Genomic DNA, 18,310 nt, shown 5'->3' with positions numbered 1-18,310 from the left:
AGGAATCGTTGTGTGTGAAACTGAGACTGGAAAACTGAAGCTGTCTGAGCATGAAAGACTGGCAGAGGTAATGGATGGTTGGACTCAATGATCTTAAAGGTCTTTTCCAACCTAACTGATTCTATGATTCTATGGCATAGGATTTGTCAAATGAGAGAGACTGACTTGCACACAGAGACAAAACAGCTGAAGAAGGATGTCAGGACCTTTTGAGTAAGGACTCAGAAGTTTGAGACAGCAGGAAAGAAGAGCAAGTATGGGACAAACAGGGATGGGGAAGAGAGAAGATTGGGATAGAGAGAAATTTGGAGGAAATGGGGTAAAAGGGGCTGAACTCTGAGAGGCTGAGCTTTACTGGGTGACCTTTCTTTCAGTGTCTGGGATGTAGACAGTCCTGTGTTAGATCGTTCCAAACTTTCAGTAAAGACTAACTGGCAAACCCATTGAAAAGTGTGCTTTCTTATCATATGCCTTCCATACATAGGTGATAACCTGCTGTTGTGATTAGCCTAGCTAAAATAGCAGGGATCTGAAAAAGTTCACCTTGAGGTTTTAAGCACGCTCATGAGTGCCACATAATGACATTTTGGAGAGAAAGAGTATGTTTTTTAGAAAGCAAACAACCACACAAACAGGGAAACCAAACTAAAAGAATTTACTTAGACCACAAAGTCAAGCACTTAGAAGATGAGAGGCATCAATATTTGATTGACTTTGGACTGTGAGTTCATGGCTTTCAGGCATTAATTATGGGACAGCATTCAGTTACCAAATCACAAGCTCTCTTACTAATAGGATTCTTATGTCATTTGTTACACAGTATGGTTATATTGGTCTGGAAGTGGTCCAAGATTATGGAATGGAAAGGCAGCTCTTTTGGCAATCAGGCTTCTTATTTAGGCCGCAAACTTCTATGCACTCATTATTCCTAACTAATGGCTTTGCATCATATGGATGAAGTATCACAGATGTAGTAATTTCCTTATGTGTTTGTAGTGTAGTTATCTTTCTTTGACTTATGTATCAAGTTGACATTAGGCAGTTTTCTATAAAATGCTTTTCAAAGTTTATTTGCAAAAATTAGAATGCACCCTTGTGAAATTTTCATAAGTCTTTTTTAATTATTTAATAAATTATTAAACCAACAATCTATTTAGTCAATTCTCTTGTGTAGTTAACTGTTCAGCCAAAATGAATGTTTGAAGCACATACTGCTTAACGTTCTGGCTAAGGATGTGAAATCAATACTGTAAAACACATATCTCTTATAAATGTTCTCTCAGCTAACATTCATTCTTCTTCGCAGCCTTGCCTCATTCCACTACAGATCATGACTAGTATAATTGAGAGCTCATATTTTAGGCTCATGTTGCAATATGATCAGAGGAAAATATATCAGAAGGCTCTCTACATTCTCTTTCCCCTTTGTCCCCCAACTGACATCTGCTGTAGAACTGGAACAAACTAGTTTCAACCAATCTTTAGCTGTTCCTTATGTGAGCTTTCCATTTGGGAAGAAAGCAGATGCCTAATAAATAATCCCTGACATGAACTAACTGGTGCTGAGCCTGCTGAAGTGATTTGCAGCCTATTTATAATGGAATGTTTAATTAAAGTCTGCAAAAATAGTTAATTTAGTTTATATATACAGTATGTGCATGTATATAAGCACACACTGGCAGGCATGTACATACTCTATATGAAACCATTATAGGCAGTGATGGAAGATTTTCTTTTTTAAAAACAAGAGATAGATTACATAGTTCAGCAGATATGCTAAGTAAAACCACCACTAAATGTTTCAGCATCAGATATTTGCAATCTCTACAATTTAATCTTCACAAATGTATCTGGAGATACAATTCATTCCTTCTTTTATGTCTATGATGTGTGATAGGACATGACATCTGCTTCCAATTAGAATTTTGTATCAGAGAACATATTCTTCCTTTTGCCATTTTTGTGTTTGTAATAGCTTTTGCACATGGTTCAAAAACTTCAGACAAAGAAACTGCAATATTTATCATTTAGTGAATGTCAGCTGTTGTTATTCTGTGCAATTAAATAAGCACTTATCGTGTGACTTTTTTTTAGAAGTACAATATTTAATTAAGATTTTATTTTGAGCAAACCTAAACTATTTGCCTTTAATTCAAAAGCAATTTAAAATCAGCTGTGTTTGTAATGTACTTCTGCAAACTTAAAGGCTAAGAAATTTAATATTGTTTTGAAAGAAACAAAGTTAAGTTTCAGAGACCTAAAATTAAGTCCACCATTTTTATTGTCTTTGAAGAGCTTGAATATGCTTGCTTTCTAAATTTTCCCACTGATTCTGTTTTAATGAGTAAGCTAAACAGTGAATTTATTAGAAGCACATTCCCAGAGCATTATTTCTTTTCCAAATATTTCTTTAAGTCCAAGCAATTTTGGCAGGAAAACAGTGCATGATGCTAGAGATGGAATTTTCTGCTACTTCACCTTTCCTTCTCCTCTGTGGATCATTAGCTGACCTTACCTTAAAATAGTTTTCTTTGTAGGTGACATGGAAATGCCCAAATGAAAAGAAGTTCCCTGAAGATTGTTATCCTCCATTTAAACCCACATTTGTATTTGCCATGTGTAATGGAGGAAACCCTTGCAGAAGTTGTACTAATTCAACTTTATTAGAATTTTTTTTTTTTTTTTTTTTTTTTTTTTGTATAAGGAAGCATAAATCAGGTTTCAGTAGCCTTAAAGGATGTTTTGGATCTGTATGACTGTGGCATGAACTTCCCTGAGCCAATTTAACTGACTTAACAAGTGTTCTGTCAGTGAGTCTTCAAGTGGTGAGGATGCCGTTAAGAAGCAAAAGCCTTATGTACGATAAATGCAGAACAACAGATACTGGGTTTTAGTATTTACTGGGTAGGGACTTTTAACTGAACAGATCTCTCTACCATGATCCTGGATTTCCTGCTCCCTTGCTTTAGCTGGCTGTCAGCAATTGTCAAGTGAGTCACCACTGAAGACATTTTCCTCGGAAAATCTGCATTTTTAAAAACTGTGGGTGTTAAGAGCCTAAGGCTGGTTGGTAGTATTAAGAGACTGACAGCCCTTCTGGTGTGGGGGAATGGCACAAGGCCAGCACAGCCCAACTCAGCTTTCCTAATTGCCCTGGCTTTAGGCCATGCCAGAGGTGAGAAGATGTATTCCCAAGTCAGTGTCAGCAAGCAGCACACGCCACCTGCTCCCCGCAGGACAGGGAGCCAAGCTTGGTAAAAAGGCTGGCAGGGCAGGAGCCAAGCCTTGAGCAAGGGCTCCGTCCTGCAGGCCACAAGGGAGGGAGCAGGGCAGGCCCAGAACCAGCAGCTGGGGCCAGCCCACTGTCCAGGTCTCCAGACAGGCTTGCGGCTTGAGGCACAGGCAGACGCACAGTGATGAAGCTAGGCTGAGGCCAAGCCAAGAAGTTGATCCACAGGTCAGGAAGAGGCCTTGTGATGGTAACCAGGGTCAGATACTGCCCACGGATCAACAGGCAGGACCGTACAGACAAGACTGGCCTGAGGTCAATCTGGGAAGTAGTCCACGGATCAGGGTCTGGATCAATGAGGTCCATGGCCAGGCACAGGCATGGTTGTGACAGAGCTGTAAACAGGCACATCTACAATCAATCCAGCTCAGGCAGGTTTGAAGGCCCTGCACTGACCTGAAATGGGACTCCTGGGCCCGTGGGCAGGGGTGTGGGTAGAAGTCCCAGGTGAGGCTGTTCAGGATCATGAATGCCTGTTAGTGCCCTCAGGGCCCTGAGAGCTAAATTTTGACCAGATCTTGGAGAGCATGGAGTTGAAGAGAGAGGTAGGAGCATTTGGGTAGGACTAGTAGGCAGCAAAAAGGAAGAAAAGTTCTATGTTAAGCTGGGCAACATGAGCGTAAGTCTCAGGGGAAGGAGCAGCTATGTTAGGTAGCCAAACTTGCTGGAGATACTTTTCATAAACAGTTTGGAGTCAGCTGGTTACACAGGAACCTGGCTGACCCCCCTTCTTTCCCTGGGTGCCATATGGCACACAGCTTTTTATTTGGAAGGCCCTGGTATGTCTTCCTCCTCTCCCATTTTGCCTTCCCCCAAACCTCACTCCCAGACTCCCCTGACACTCCTGCTTCATTAGATTTTTTCCCCCTTCATTCCCACGTCTGAGACCTCTGCTCCCTGATCCAGAGTCAGGAGAGTGAGGCTGAGGGATATTCCAAGCTGCTTAGAGCAAAAAAATTTCTTTGTCACATTCCATGAAGCTCAGTGCTTCTTGCAAATGTTTTACTGTTATTTTCCATTCACTGAAATTAGCATTCGAATATTTCTGTTTTGGTTTTTTTTTGTCTTCTATAGGCTTCTGGGCCCGTGACATAGGTAAGATGATTGGCCTGCAGCACCCTCTCATACCTGTTCATCATCAGTATGTTGTGACATCAACTATTCCTGAAGTGAAAGCCCTAAAAACAGAATTGCCGGTGATTCGTGACTTAGAAGGATCATATTATCTAAGGCAAGAAAGGGATGGTCTTTTATTTGGTCCATATGAAAGCGAGGAGAAGATGAAGCTGCAGGACTCATGGGTAACAAATGGAGTCCCGCCAGGTAATCAAGAACGTTAAATCTTTAAACTTGATAAGCACTACCACACATTTTTATGTGTCTAAATCCCAGCCTGTCATGCTGCCTTATGTGATGAAAAATAGAAAATATTTGCCATGCATTATTGCAATGCACAAACTTTTTTTCAAAGAATAGTTGTAACTCTAATGATGAGTGAATAGAAATAAAAATGTAACATAAGAAAAAGCCTATTTGAAATAGGCACAAAATGCACATCTACAACATAGTCTTACCCGGCTCTCTGAACACATGCCCATGTGTTGTGATTACATGCAGCCACCAAATCTGTGTTATGTAGCCTTTTGCAACTGAATAGGGATTTTTCTAAGCTACAGTTCTTTCCAGCATACTCACAGGGGCTCTGGATTTTTGCTGTTCCCCCAGAGATAATGTGGTTGTCAAATAGGAACACAAGTATAGGAGAGGAATGTCTTGGACAAAATGGTGTGCATGGATATAAGTGCAAGAGGGTCAGTGATTTGTATAGAATTCTTGTACAAAAAAATCCTAACTATGTCATGCTGCTGCTTATTAAAAAAAAATAAAAATGTTGTGTTATATCTAGGCTCCAGGTTTCCATTCACTTCTAGACAGAAGGTTATAATAAATCAATAGTGTTGCTGTTTTTAAAAAAACACAACATGTTTCCTAAGGAAGAGCAATCAGCGTTGTTGGATTGCACTGTCACAGCTTCCTGAACTTAACTGTCTCCAGTAGTGTCAAGTCCCTCTACAGAATGATGTTCAATAATGCTTAAGGTTCAGACTGAAGAGTGAAATCAAGTCCCTCTACAGAGTGATGTTCAATAATGCTTAAGGTTCAGACTGAAGAGTGAAATATATCCAGGAATTCACTAAACACCATGGAAATCATAAGCTGACACAAGCAATATCTTTCTTCCCCTCCCCAAATTGTTGGCATACTGAGAGAAATAAGTGGGTCTTATTTAACACAGAAGGAAGTTCCTGTGTTTCTCTACTTCCTTTCTACTTCATTATTGAATTTGCATGACCTTGGGGTTAAACAAATATGTATAAAGGACAGTATAACTGCAGTGACAATAAACTTGATTCTGCAGATAACTAGGGATTTATGCACGCCATTTTTGTCATATAGGATGGCAAAGGCTTGAACATACTCACTGATGAATTCCATATAACTTTTATATATGTAGATTGCACAACTGTATTTAAAATGTAAGTATTTTCAGTGTAATTGAGTATATAATAAGAGTCAAATATTTGTGCAGGTTTTGGAAAAGAACTTTTTGAGTCTGATTTAGACAGAATAATGGAGCATATTGAGGCTGCTATGGAAATGGTCCCTGTTCTGAAAAAAGCAGACATCGTAAACACAATTGCGGGTCCTATCACCTATTCTCCAGACATTCTTCCTATGGTGGGACCACATCAGGGTGTCAGAAATTACTGGGTAGCTATTGGTTTCGGGTGAGTAAATTCTTCGTGACAGCTTTCGTCTGTCATACTGTTAAAATGGCAGTCAGCTCAAGCTTTGCACATATTTATGGGTTTGAGGGTTGTTTTGCACATATTTTATGTAAAATGTAATTGGGAATAGTCTTAATTACCACTACCCACATAAGAGAAAATAATCCTTGTTCTTCTTCATAATTCTCACTGTTTTTTAGTTTGTATCCTCCTCTTATTCTGGAGGGCAATATTGGTGTCAGTTTATGAAGCCAGAAATGGGTAGTACTTGGTACTGTCTGCAGCAAGTTAGAGTCATGAAAGTGCTGAGTTTTACAATACACTTTGCAGTTCATTTTATGTATTGCTTTGAATTACATTGTGTTCAACAGTTTTTTGGCGTACACAGAAACGGGTGTCACTGAAGTTGGACATGAATGAGTCGTACAGAGAGAACTTTTAATATGAAGTATTAACTTCTGGGTGAAGAGTTGAAGGCATACTAAGCAGAAGGCTTTGCTGACATACTGGTTGACTGGCTGCTCTAGGGGTACAAACACTGTAATGATTCTGTCTGTTGAAGGTTGAGCTGAAAAATTACATTGCTGGGTGTTAGAGGAAAGCAAATGAAGAGGGCAGTGTGACAACAGGAATGAGGGTTTTATTGGTGTCATTCTCCTGCCCGTTATGGTATTTTCTCTGAGTGTGATTTACATCTTATATACTCTGGCTGCACTGAAGTCAGTGGTAAAACTCTTACTGATTTCTCTTTAATTGTCTTAGTTTGACCATTTATTCAAGATGGATAGAATGAACTGAATACAATTCCAGGCACATGTTATTGAACACATTCTGTTTACATTGTTTTTCCAATTGCCTAATTTGCTGTTCAAAATCCAGCTCAGCTTTTTCCAGTTTTCTTTCAATCCAAACCAAACAAACCCTCAGATCATAAGATAAGGCAATATCACTAACGTGCTTTCCGAGGTCCTCAAAATAAAAAGGTTGGTAATTTTGCAATGATTCATTGTGAAAGGTATTCACCTTTGCTGCTTGGATTTAAAAAAAAATAAAAATTATCTTTTAGTAATATTTGCAAAACTTAGTTACAAAAGTGGTTTTGCCTAGTCCTTGTTCACCAAAAAGACTGTTTAAGTTCATTAGTCTGCTGCCTGGCTTTGGAGCCTGTATTCCTTCACTGGTGTCAATGGCAGTAGCATCAAAGTTCCATATAGGAAAAACTGAAGACCAGTGTTATATGTTTAAGTTTCTTTAAACAACTGATTTCAGGAATATGACTAAACTCTAAATGTTTAGACACAGGTCGCAATTATGTTGCTGTCATTGGATTGCTTTTTCTGCTTTTCAGGGACTTTTGACTCTCTGTTCTATGCTTGTGGGTCACTGCAGTGTTTCCACCAGTGTTGTAATTTTTTGTGTGCATTGGCAAATCCTTATCTCATAGTCAACTGGTAGGGACATTGTGACAGAGGACTTAGTGCTGTTAGTTTAGAGGATTTTTATTATCTAAAGTTAGCAGCTTGCTAGGCATTTTAATGTGCAAAGAAGTTAGCAAGTATAGTTAGCAGAGCTTGTAGCACTGTTTATTATTAAGGTTGCTCAATGCTTCCCATTTTCAGTTACTTATTGCTTTGAAAATGTTAACAAGAGTAGGCTAGAATTTTAATCAGAAAAGTTTAAGTCAAAGCAGTGTAACCACCTCCAACAAATGAGATTATTGGAAGGTATGTTGTTTTGCTGTGTTAAGTTTATTAGGGTGAAGTCTTTCTTTTGAAAATCTGTAATCACCCTGTTTTCTGAGGATGAATTTAACATTTGGCAGAAGTGAACTTTCTCCCAAAGATATGTGGTTTTGTCATTCTTCACAAAATCTATCGCTGAGGCCTGGTCACAATCTTTTATAAATGTTACAGCTCATAAACACTTAATAGAGACTCACTATATCTTGCACTAGGATTCCTGCATTCTATCTACAGTAGTATTCCACAGCCAGAGACTGAACAGGAGTTTTCCTGCAGAAATGGGATAGAAAAATGACTAAACCTGGGACAAAGACACTAGAAAAGGGAGCATGATGTGCAGGGACTCAGATTTCCTAGGAAAAAGGAATGGAATGGGTAAAAAAATAATGAGAAGAAAGGACTCATAAACAAGTAAGACACAAGAATAGGACAGGGGCAATAGGGAAGATAATCTGGCAAAGACTGGAAGGAGAGAATTAAAACAGAGGAGGGCAGTTTGTGTTTATTAAGGAAATTTTTCTCTAAATCGTCATATGAAGACTGAGATTCTTGAATTTACCACTCTTTACAGCTACTTGTAATATCCTATCCCTGCACAGCATGTGTTTCATTCTTGTATAGCAGAACTGTAGTAGATGTGTTAATACAGTCAGTTCCCCATTATCTAAGGTAATGAGGGATTTGGGCACCCTGTGTGATTTAAAATCTCTGATAATGTAGGCCCAGCTAGGAGAACCAAAATCAACTGGTTGCGCAGAGGCAGTGCTGCAAAGCTGTGCAGAGACCACTCAGCCCAGATGCAGTCCTGTACCTGGAGTAGCAACTCCACATCGCAGGGCGGCCTCCTGGGCTGTCTTTCTCCCGGGATTGCCCTGCCATCAGCTCAGCAATCTTCAGCTGAAGCTAAAAAACCTCATTGTATTTGGTCTGTCGCCACCCCCAGTCATGCAGTGGTCTCTGTGCTGTGTTTCGGGGTGCTTTTGGCTACAGGGAATGTGTGGGGAGACTTAAACTGGCTAAAACTTCTGGAGCTGTTCTTGAAGGCATTGTAGCCATGGTCACAAAACTTACACCTCTGAATAACCAAGAGTTGCCCAGTTAAATTAGCACCAGCAACGGCTAAATCTTCTGCAGTGATTGCAGAGTAGCAGTGTACAAGCACTCATCCTTACTGCATCAGCTGTGGTAATAGAAGCTTGTGCTGAGAGTCTGAAGATTTCTGCTGAACAGCCTAAAGGAGTGCGTTTGGCAGAATTACTTCATGTACTCAGCTGTCATTTATTTAAATAAATGTATAAATTTATTTAAATAAATTTATTTAAATAAATAAAATAAATAAATAAATAAATAACAGATAAAACCCCACTACATCAAAGTAATCTAATGAATAGTACAAAGTCAGGCATTCTACAAGTGCCAGAACTAAGTTGTCTGTGTAATCTGAATTAAATCTTCTTATGCATATGCATTAGAATTAAATGATCACATCATTATTTTTTCCATAAGATCCTTGCCTATTTAATTGAGGACATAGTATTCAGAATGCAAAGCTGATGAGCAGCAATTCAGGTTTCTTTTAGCTTCACTATTCAGTGTGAGTGTCTGGCTTAACTGATGAATGCTAATCTAAACTTGGTTTTGGACAGACTCACTATTTCTTCAAGGATTTTTCTGTTGTGCTTATTGGAGCATTTAACAAATAATTAAGAGTTTATTTTCACATCTCCCTAGAAAGAAACCTATTTTGACACTATTTTATTTTTAGATATAGCAAACTAATTCACAGAGGTATTAAAATAAAAAAAGTTTTAAATCATTTGGTATTAATAATTATTGTCATTAAACATTTCAGTGTCAAATCTGAGGTGCCTGTAATTTAGCATTACACTGTACTGTTTGGTCATATGTAGACTGAGTAGCGACATACACATGGGGCGGCACGACAGAGTTCCTTGTCCCCAGTTGTCCAGTTCAGGTATCTCACAGCAGCACATTTCACACACAGCTTTTTCCCTATGGATGTCAAGATGTTAAGCATTTTGAAAGTTAGAATTATGTACAAAGTGTTTAAGTGAGGAAACCTTAAATCTATCACTTTCTAACTTTTTTAAGCATCTACTTTTGCTGTCTAGTGTGGTTCCTTTAATGTAGGTTTCTAACAAGAGTTCTCTACAGTCTGATCCTTCACACACTCATTATATGAGTGTGGACACTCACATAAAAGCCTCAGGACAGGCTTTTCCTACAGAGTGGTAGCAGAAAATCTCTACACGTTTATTCTGTTAGCATAAGCTTTCTGGAACCAGTTCTTTTTGTAGTTGTAGTGGAGAACAGAGAAGGTAAATCAGGTGAGAAAAGGCAGCTCTCAAACTCTGACACCGCTGCAAACAAGTCTTCTATTTTTGTCCCCAGTCCCTCTACATTCCCTGATTTTCTGTGGAGCAATATAAAAAGTACTGCTGGTATTTAACTTCTTTAAAGCTATCTTGGTCATGTTGTCTCCTGACTTTTGCTGTTGTTGCTCTTGTCACTATAATGTAAATACTTACTGTAGTTGCTAGAATATTTCAGTCTGGTTTTCAAATCTGAGTCTGGTTTAATCAAACCTGATTGAAAAAGAAGAGGTATTCTATGACTAGAAAGTATATTTAATGGATATCAGATGTTTGAGAACTTTCTTTAGTATTAATTGTTAGAGAGTTCTAATGTCCCTGGAAAAGATTGTTAAATTCTGAGCTTTAGAGAAAGAAAGAGCTTGCTGTAATCTCAAGCATCAAAAATGCTGTATGTTAGCAATGTAGTTCTGCTGCTGACAGTGGGACAGTAAAAATATCTGTCAATAAAGTATGTAAACTTGGAAAACAAGAGAAAATAGAACAAACAAACAAAATGGAGGGAAAATTTTTAAATACTTTAGGGGTTGTGTTAGTAGTATATGCTACTACTGATTTTAAAACAAAAAAAAAAAAAAAAGACTTGGCACTGCAGGACTTTTTCCTGTTTTTAAGGTATGGCATTATACATGCTGGTGGCATAGGAAAGTACCTCAGTGACTGGATCCTTGAGGGGGAACCTCCATTTGACCTGATAGAATTAGATCCCAACCGCTATGGAAAGTGGACCACCACAGAATATACAGCAGCCAAAGCAAGAGAATCTTATGGTTTTAATAACATTGGTAAGAAGGTTTTTTTTAAATATGTTTATATCCTGAAAATGGACTCCAGCAAAGCCTGCCTCTAGATTTCTCTGTCTATATACCTGTGTTCTGTCTTGGTGATGACCTTACTATGCTGTAGTTTTTGGTTTGTTTTTTTTTCCTCCCCCTTCAGTTGGTTACCCTAAAGAAGAAAGATTTGCTGGGAGACCAACAGAAAGAACCAGTGGTCTGTATCATTTGCTGAAGTCAAAATGTTCAATGGGCTTTCATGCAGGATGGGAGCAACCTCATTGGTTCTACAAACCTGGAGATGAGACTGGATACAAGTAAATGAAAGATTACACCCTTCCTCCCCCCCCCCCCCCCCCGCCCCAGCCCCGAGAGAAATTGTCATAATAGCAAGGGACAGCTGAGTTAAATTTAATGAGAAGCATACATTTGTTATTCATTTTGGCTAATGGTATCTATTAGGTAGATTTTCCATTCTTTTTTTTCCCGTAGTTTAGAATCCATTTCATTCTGATAATGCAGACATTTCAAAACATTTCAAAAAGCTCGTTCCTCTCCGTATAATTCTCAGGAAAGGAGAAGTCCAATCCTCCTTTCTTTTTTTTTTACTTCTTAGTGCCTGCCCACCTAGTTACTTGCTTGCATCAGGGTGCATCCAGCAAATAAATGTTTTCTACAGGGATACTAGAGTCCCAATCTAAATGAGGCTCATAAAGGAATAGAGACACACTTTGCTCTTCAGAAATAAAGCCTTTGACACCTTAAACTCAAATAAATGATTCAGCAACAAAGTATGCTGTAAATTTACACAACAGACTACTACTTCTTCTAACATTTGAACAGTTCACAGTTTATCATACAAAATGGTTGATAAAATATCACCCATATCTTTCTCTGTTAAAGGATTTTAATAATTAAGCTATGTTAGACCAAGGAAAATATTGGGTAAGCTACCTACAATTAGGAAAGTCTATCTCTTTTGAATGATTATTAAACTGAAGAAACTGAAGACTACCTTTTGCTGAAAAGAGCACAAAATTTCCAAATTGTGTTTTATGTGTGTAAATGCTCTGTTTCAGACCCAGTTTTCGGCGAACAAATTGGTTTGACCCTGTGGGTCGTGAGTACAAACAGGTTATGGAAAAAGTCGGTGTGATTGACCTGTCACCATTTGGCAAGTTTAAAGTAAAAGGCACAGATTCTGTTAAGCTGCTGGATCATCTATTTGCAAATGTTGTTCCAAAGGTAAATGGGACAGTGATGACTGTTTTAATGTAGGATTTAGACAAACAAGATCTGTTTCAGAAATGGAAAATGAAACATAATATTATTGCCGTATCTTTCAGATACCAAACACTCAGATGCTTTGGAGAAATTGCTGTGTCAGTAGATGTTTTTCGCTTGGTTAAAAGCACAAACAGTGGAGTTTATATTAAAGCAGTTCTAAGCAGAAGTACCTTTTGGCACAGATCATTGAATCATAGAATGGTTGAGGTTGGAAGGGACCTCTGGAGGTCATCTTGTCCAACACCCTGCTCAAGCAGGTCACCTGGAGCTCGTTGCCTAGGACTATGTCCAGATGGCTTTTGGGTATCTCCAAGGATGGAGAATCCACCAGCTTTCTGGGCAACCTGTTTCTGTGCCTAACCACCTCTACAGTAAAAATAGTGTTTCTTATGTTCAGGCAGAACCTCCTTAGTTTCAAATCTTTGTCTAAAGAGGCCCAAGTGATTCTCACCTGGAATTCTTTTACAGTAGTAAATAGTAGAATAGCTTGGCAGCTGCCTGCCTAAAACTGTGCTGTACTGTGGCAGGTTCAGGCAGCAGAGCAGAACAGTGGAAGGTGCTCTTGCCTGACCATAGCTGGATGTTTTATTCTTCCTGGATGCCCAAGGAAACATTTTTTTGTTTGTTTGTTTGGGTTTTTTTGTTGGTTTTTTTGTTAGGGGGGTGGGGTGGGTTATTTGGGGGTTTGCGGGAGGTGTTGTTGTTTTGGTTTTGTTTTTGGGTTGTTTTTTTTTTCAAATGTGACCCATGCTTGTTTTCCACCCCCTCATAATGACTCTGTTTTACAGCTGGCTGCCTGGAGCAGGCAGGGTTTCAAATAATTAGGATATTCAGCTTTCAGCTCACACCCGTCCTTTCTCCACATGTGTGGCTTCTCACAGATCCTCAGAATATGATCCTGTTTTCAAAAATGGCATACTGTGACAAACTACCCCCGATTTCTTATTCTTGGTCTTCAGTTTATGGTACTGCTCCATGAGTCCCTTTATCTTCCTTTATCAACCACCCTCATGTAGTGTCTTCAACTTCATTGATACACCTCCAGCAAGCAGATTGTTCTGTTCTGAAGTGCTACAGACACCGGGTTTGCTCATTTCAGCACAGGCTTTCATTAAGTTTTTGCTGTAGGTGATGGTTTTAGCTGCTTCAGACATCAGAGGGAGGGAGTATAGGAAAACAGTAAGTACACTGACACTATAGTTATGAAGGTAAATAACTTCTCAGAGGTCAGAGCCAACTGAATAGGAAGGCTGTATGCAAGAATGGTATCCTATTGGTTTAGGAGAAAGAAAAACCTGAATTACCATGTAGTAATTTTTTTTTTTTTTTACTGTATTACTTTTGTGATCGCAATATAGATTAAAAGTTTGTCTTCCTTCTAGCTTGGGGTAGAGGTGGGGTAACTGTGTCATTAGGGGGCATGGATAACACTTGCTGAATATATATTCATGTGGTAGAGGAAAAGCAAGATTAAACAAGAAATTATGAGAACAAAGTGAGTGCTCTTTATGGAGTTCAATCAGTGTTGCTAAGGGGAAAAAGAAAGCTTATGAATCCACTTAAAAACCCAGCATTCACAACAGTTGGTTATTTAAGCTGTCTGATTTTTGGTACCATTCATGCTTGTCTGCATTATAAAATAATTCATTGAAGTTTCTGGAGATACACTTGTATCACAACCAGGTCAACTGTGACTAGCCTCAGAACCTGAAAATTCAACTATGTGCCTGTAATATGCCAGTAACTATATTAATATAATATGACCTTGCAAAAGAGTGTTAATACTTGCAATATTTGTCCTTTTTCCATTCGTTGTCTGGAATCTGGACTGATTGACAAGGTTCTTATGAAAGCAGAATGAAATAAGAGAGACTAAATTCTGCCTCTGGAACCAGACCAGCACAACAGCTATGGCACATTCATACTTCTGTTTCTATGGATAATATCTATATGAACATGTATATGTTTTATGATTACAGCTAGGTAACTGTTACTTGAAATTTTGGCTCTAGAGATCACATTTTTACACATAAACTGATTCAAAGGTACAGAGATGTAGATTGATAGTTAGCAACTATATAAAATATAAAAGCATACATAAATCAGGGCCACAAAAGCATGAGCCAACTTGGTATTTATTTCCTTAAAGTAAGGGGCAAAGTATATGTTATCCTTTTGGGATCTGAAAGCCTTATTTACATGATTGAAAAAGCATATTTATGTCAATAACATATGTAGAATTTTTTATTCTGATGATCAGAGAACAAACTAAAATTGATTGAATTTGCACTGAAAATGCATTCCTAAATCAAAGGTTGCATAAGAATGCCTTGTCTAATACATCATTAAATATTTATAAAGGTCTGGATTTACATTATCTTTGAAATTTTCAATTTTTTTTGTACAAAAAACTTAAGTTTGGCCAATTGTGTATCTGTCCACTCCTATTACAGCACAGCAGAACAAACATTTTTTTTTTTCTAGTGAAGATACATTTCCATACATTTCCTAAAGTTTAAGAATTCAAAAGTTTTATTTTGCATTCTTAATAATTGCAAATTTTACTCTGTAGGTGGGTTCCACAAATATAAGCCATATGTTAACACCGAGAGGAAAAGTTTATGCTGAGCTAACAGTCTCTCAACTGTATCCTAGAGAATTTATGCTTGTAACTGGCTCGGGGTCAGAACTCCATGATCTGAGGTTAGTTTATTTTTGATACAGTAAGTACATAGTGATATACAGTGACATTAATATAGAAACCTTTTTACTAAGTGCCAAATTCTTAATTATTACTCAACAAACCTTTCACTAAGTTCACGCGAATTCTACTTATTTATTGATTTTGGTTTCTTAGAAACATGGTTGACTTGAATCCTGAAGTATAAGCAGTTGCATATTGGATTATTGCTGATGTAAAGAGATGGAGAATTTACTGATAGTTATGCAATATACTTTAATGGAGGTAGTTCCTGTTTTGTTGTTGAACCTGTTTGTGTTTGGCATTGCATGATGGAACACAGCATGGTTGTTCTTTTCTAGTGTTTTGTCTTGCGCAAAGAAGAAAATTGGCTTTAAACATGGATGACCCCAGAGGCACTGACCTGGCCAATACAGATGGGTAGTGCATTCTTCCTGACACTGTGATAATGTCTTCTGGTTTGGGCTCTGTCATCGCAAAGCAAAACAACGGAAAGAAAGGAAGTAGAAGCAGTTGCAGGATTACTTCATTAAAATGCTTTTCATAGATGAGCATTGGAAGTGACATTTCTAGTGCTATTAGTGGCTGTACATACATACTAAGAAAAATATTTTTTATTATTGGAGATTGCTGACAAATCAGTTATTCAGAATGAATCAACACATAAAAGACTGAAATTTGCTACCCCAATGTGCAATGAATAATGTACTGTTTTATTATAGTCCCATGGGAATCAGTAGGACCATTGTCACATTCGGGAACCAAATGGCAGAACCAGATCTAATGCATTTACTTCTACAAAATTTGTACAGTCCTGTTTGGTACTCACCTGTGCCTGAGATCTTTTAACACTGCTTAACAAAGTAGTACTTCATAAGATTTTTAAAATACATTCGTTTCATTTATTTTATGAGCTTCCTGAAAGGCAATACATAGCTGATGGTTTTGATTAAATCAAAACTGAACTTCCTGCCAATACTTTAAATACTGTATTCAGGAAGAAAGAAACCTGGTTGTACATTTCTGTTGACACAAGAATTTATTTGGAGATTTCTTATGGTCATTGTGTTTATTGCTTACTCTTCCTGTATGTTGACTTTTTATTAACAGTCTGTATCCAAAGGCAAATCTGTGTTCAGTCCTGCGAGATCACTTTTTTCTCTTATCTTGCAAATACTACTCCACCCATTTAAATTCTCCCCTTTCCTGGATGAATCCCAGATGCCTGTGTTCCTATATCAGTATCCCATCAGAAAATACTGTTTAGCCTCAATGATGGATTTGACTATATAATGTGGCACATAATTCATTGGTTTTGCGAAGGTGTGGGACTGGCAGCTGCTGGGAAGATAAGCACTAACAAAAAATTACTCCTTTTTAAATTTTATGTAAATCAGTTATTTTTCATTAAAAAAAAATCAATGTTGTGTTTTATGTGCAGATGGATAGAAGACAAGGTAATGAGAGGTGGATACAAAGTTGAAATAGAAAACATGACAGATGAGATGGGAGTACTTGGTGTAGCGGGTCCGTATGCACGACAGGTCCTCCAAAAGTTGACAAATGAGGATCTGAGTGATGGTTCATTTAAGTTTCTCCAGTCTAGACATCTGAAACTTTCTGATATTACTGTTACTGCAATTAGGATATCGTATACAGGTAAGCAATAGAGAAAACAGACTCTTATGGAAAGAGACAATGAATAAAATAGTAAGTGTAACTAAAAGTATGTTGAAAAATAAATCTCATCATGTATTCATAAGCAATAGGTTCATTAAATTTTATATATAAATGTGTGAGGAAACACAGTACATTGATTTTAAAATGTGATATGGTATGGGTCTGTGCTGAGTTTTCCAAGACCTTTTTCTCTAGAATACCCTATAGTGTAAATATTTATTTTACAGAACAAAAGGCCAGTTCTGATAACCTCTGTGGTATTTGCTGCAAAACCAACGTCAAGAATTGTTTTTGGATTACCGTATATTAGTGTTTGTCATGTGCCTTAAAAATGTAACGCTGTACTGCTGAGTATTTGTTTTTCTCAGTTACTTTTTATTTCTTTTTATGTTCATCTCTACTGCAATAGACTGAATTCAGAACATTCTAACGCAGCTGAAGTCCTTGTAATTAATATTCTCTTTCTATTGCACTAAATATGATACAACACACTAATTTTATGCTTATTTACACTCAGTTACATTTGCTGTTCTTTTGCCAAGTCGTCATCTGTTTATAATGCCTTGAAGTTCCAATGAGAGATGAAGCTTAATTACATAACCTTGTCTTATCAGTTATTCTGATTCGCCCCCTTCCCCCCCTCCCCCCAGATTTCAGTTAACAGTTTAAATTAGAATAATAGTACCACTGCTTAAGAGCTAGGGCATAGATCCTCTGGTGGTTCTTGCAGGGAATTAGACTTGCTATATGATAGCAGAATTGACCCTATAATGTGAATTAACACTTACAGCACTGATCTCCACTTTTTACCAAGGATAGGACTGTATTTATAAGGATTGTTTCATTGTTGAGCTGATGAAACCATTAATCTTGTCTGTATAACAGGTGAATTGGGCTGGGAGCTCTATCATAGAAAAGAAGATTCTGTAGCTCTTTACAGTGCAATCATGGAAGCTGGCCAAAAAGAGGGAATTGACAACTTTGGAACATATGCTCTGAATGCTTTAAGGCTGGAAAAGGGTTTCCGAGCCTGGGGGGCAGAGGTCAGGAAATATAAGTTCTTTGTTATTGTTTCTGGTTAGTTTTGTGGTTGTTTTGGGTTTTTTTGGGGGTTTTGTTCTTGTTGTTGTTTTTGGTTTTGTTTTTTTTTAAATTTCATTATGACTACACAACTTTTAGACAGAGTTAGCACAGATAGTATTTATTCCAGTTTCTCAATTTAGCATGAAAAGAAAATTTACCTTGAGCAGGAAAACCTGCTATAATTCTGAACAGTGTGTTTTCTAAATAAAAATGACTTGTATACCCCATTGTGCTGCTGGCAAGGAGACACTTATTTTGATTCACTGATGTTTTTCCCTCTTGTGTATAACAAAATTATGGGATTTTGCTGAGCTCTAGTGTTTTGAAATCAAAGGTTTGGCTGAGAGATTCTGAGAATGTTTTATTTCTGTAATAACTATGTCATGAGAGGCCAATTATTCTTGCTTCATAATGTATTTGGAACCTTTTCATTTCCCGTTAGCTTGTTTCTGCTGAACTTGCTCACTTACAATAAAAAACTACTAAGGATGCCTAGAGAATTTGGGGAAAACCAGTATAATTTCTGCTTACCTGAAATTTTTCCTAATTCCTTTGGAAGTGAAAGAACTC

At 37.7% G+C, this 18,310-nt stretch overlaps 1 protein-coding gene across 1 annotated transcript in view; it reads left to right on the top strand.

The window, feature by feature from the left end:
* The window catches only part of DMGDH (dimethylglycine dehydrogenase), a 44,674-nt gene that overhangs the window by 12,801 nt on the left and 13,563 nt on the right, over positions 1–18,310 (top strand). Inside the window, exons 6-13 of the mRNA XM_049794408.1 lie at positions 4,364–4,612; positions 5,880–6,078; positions 10,829–10,998; positions 11,153–11,306; positions 12,069–12,234; positions 14,849–14,979; positions 16,419–16,636; positions 17,543–17,700. Of these exons, the coding sequence (XP_049650365.1) occupies positions 4,364–4,612; positions 5,880–6,078; positions 10,829–10,998; positions 11,153–11,306; positions 12,069–12,234; positions 14,849–14,979; positions 16,419–16,636; positions 17,543–17,700 (1,445 nt within the window). The remainder of the gene's footprint in view (positions 1–4,363; positions 4,613–5,879; positions 6,079–10,828; positions 10,999–11,152; positions 11,307–12,068; positions 12,235–14,848; positions 14,980–16,418; positions 16,637–17,542; positions 17,701–18,310) is intronic.

Source organism: Accipiter gentilis, chromosome Z (genome assembly GCF_929443795.1).
Source record: "Accipiter gentilis chromosome Z, bAccGen1.1, whole genome shotgun sequence".
Classification (NCBI taxonomy): domain Eukaryota; kingdom Metazoa; phylum Chordata; class Aves; order Accipitriformes; family Accipitridae; genus Astur; species Astur gentilis.
This window is presented reverse-complemented; position numbering and strand designations above follow the sequence as displayed.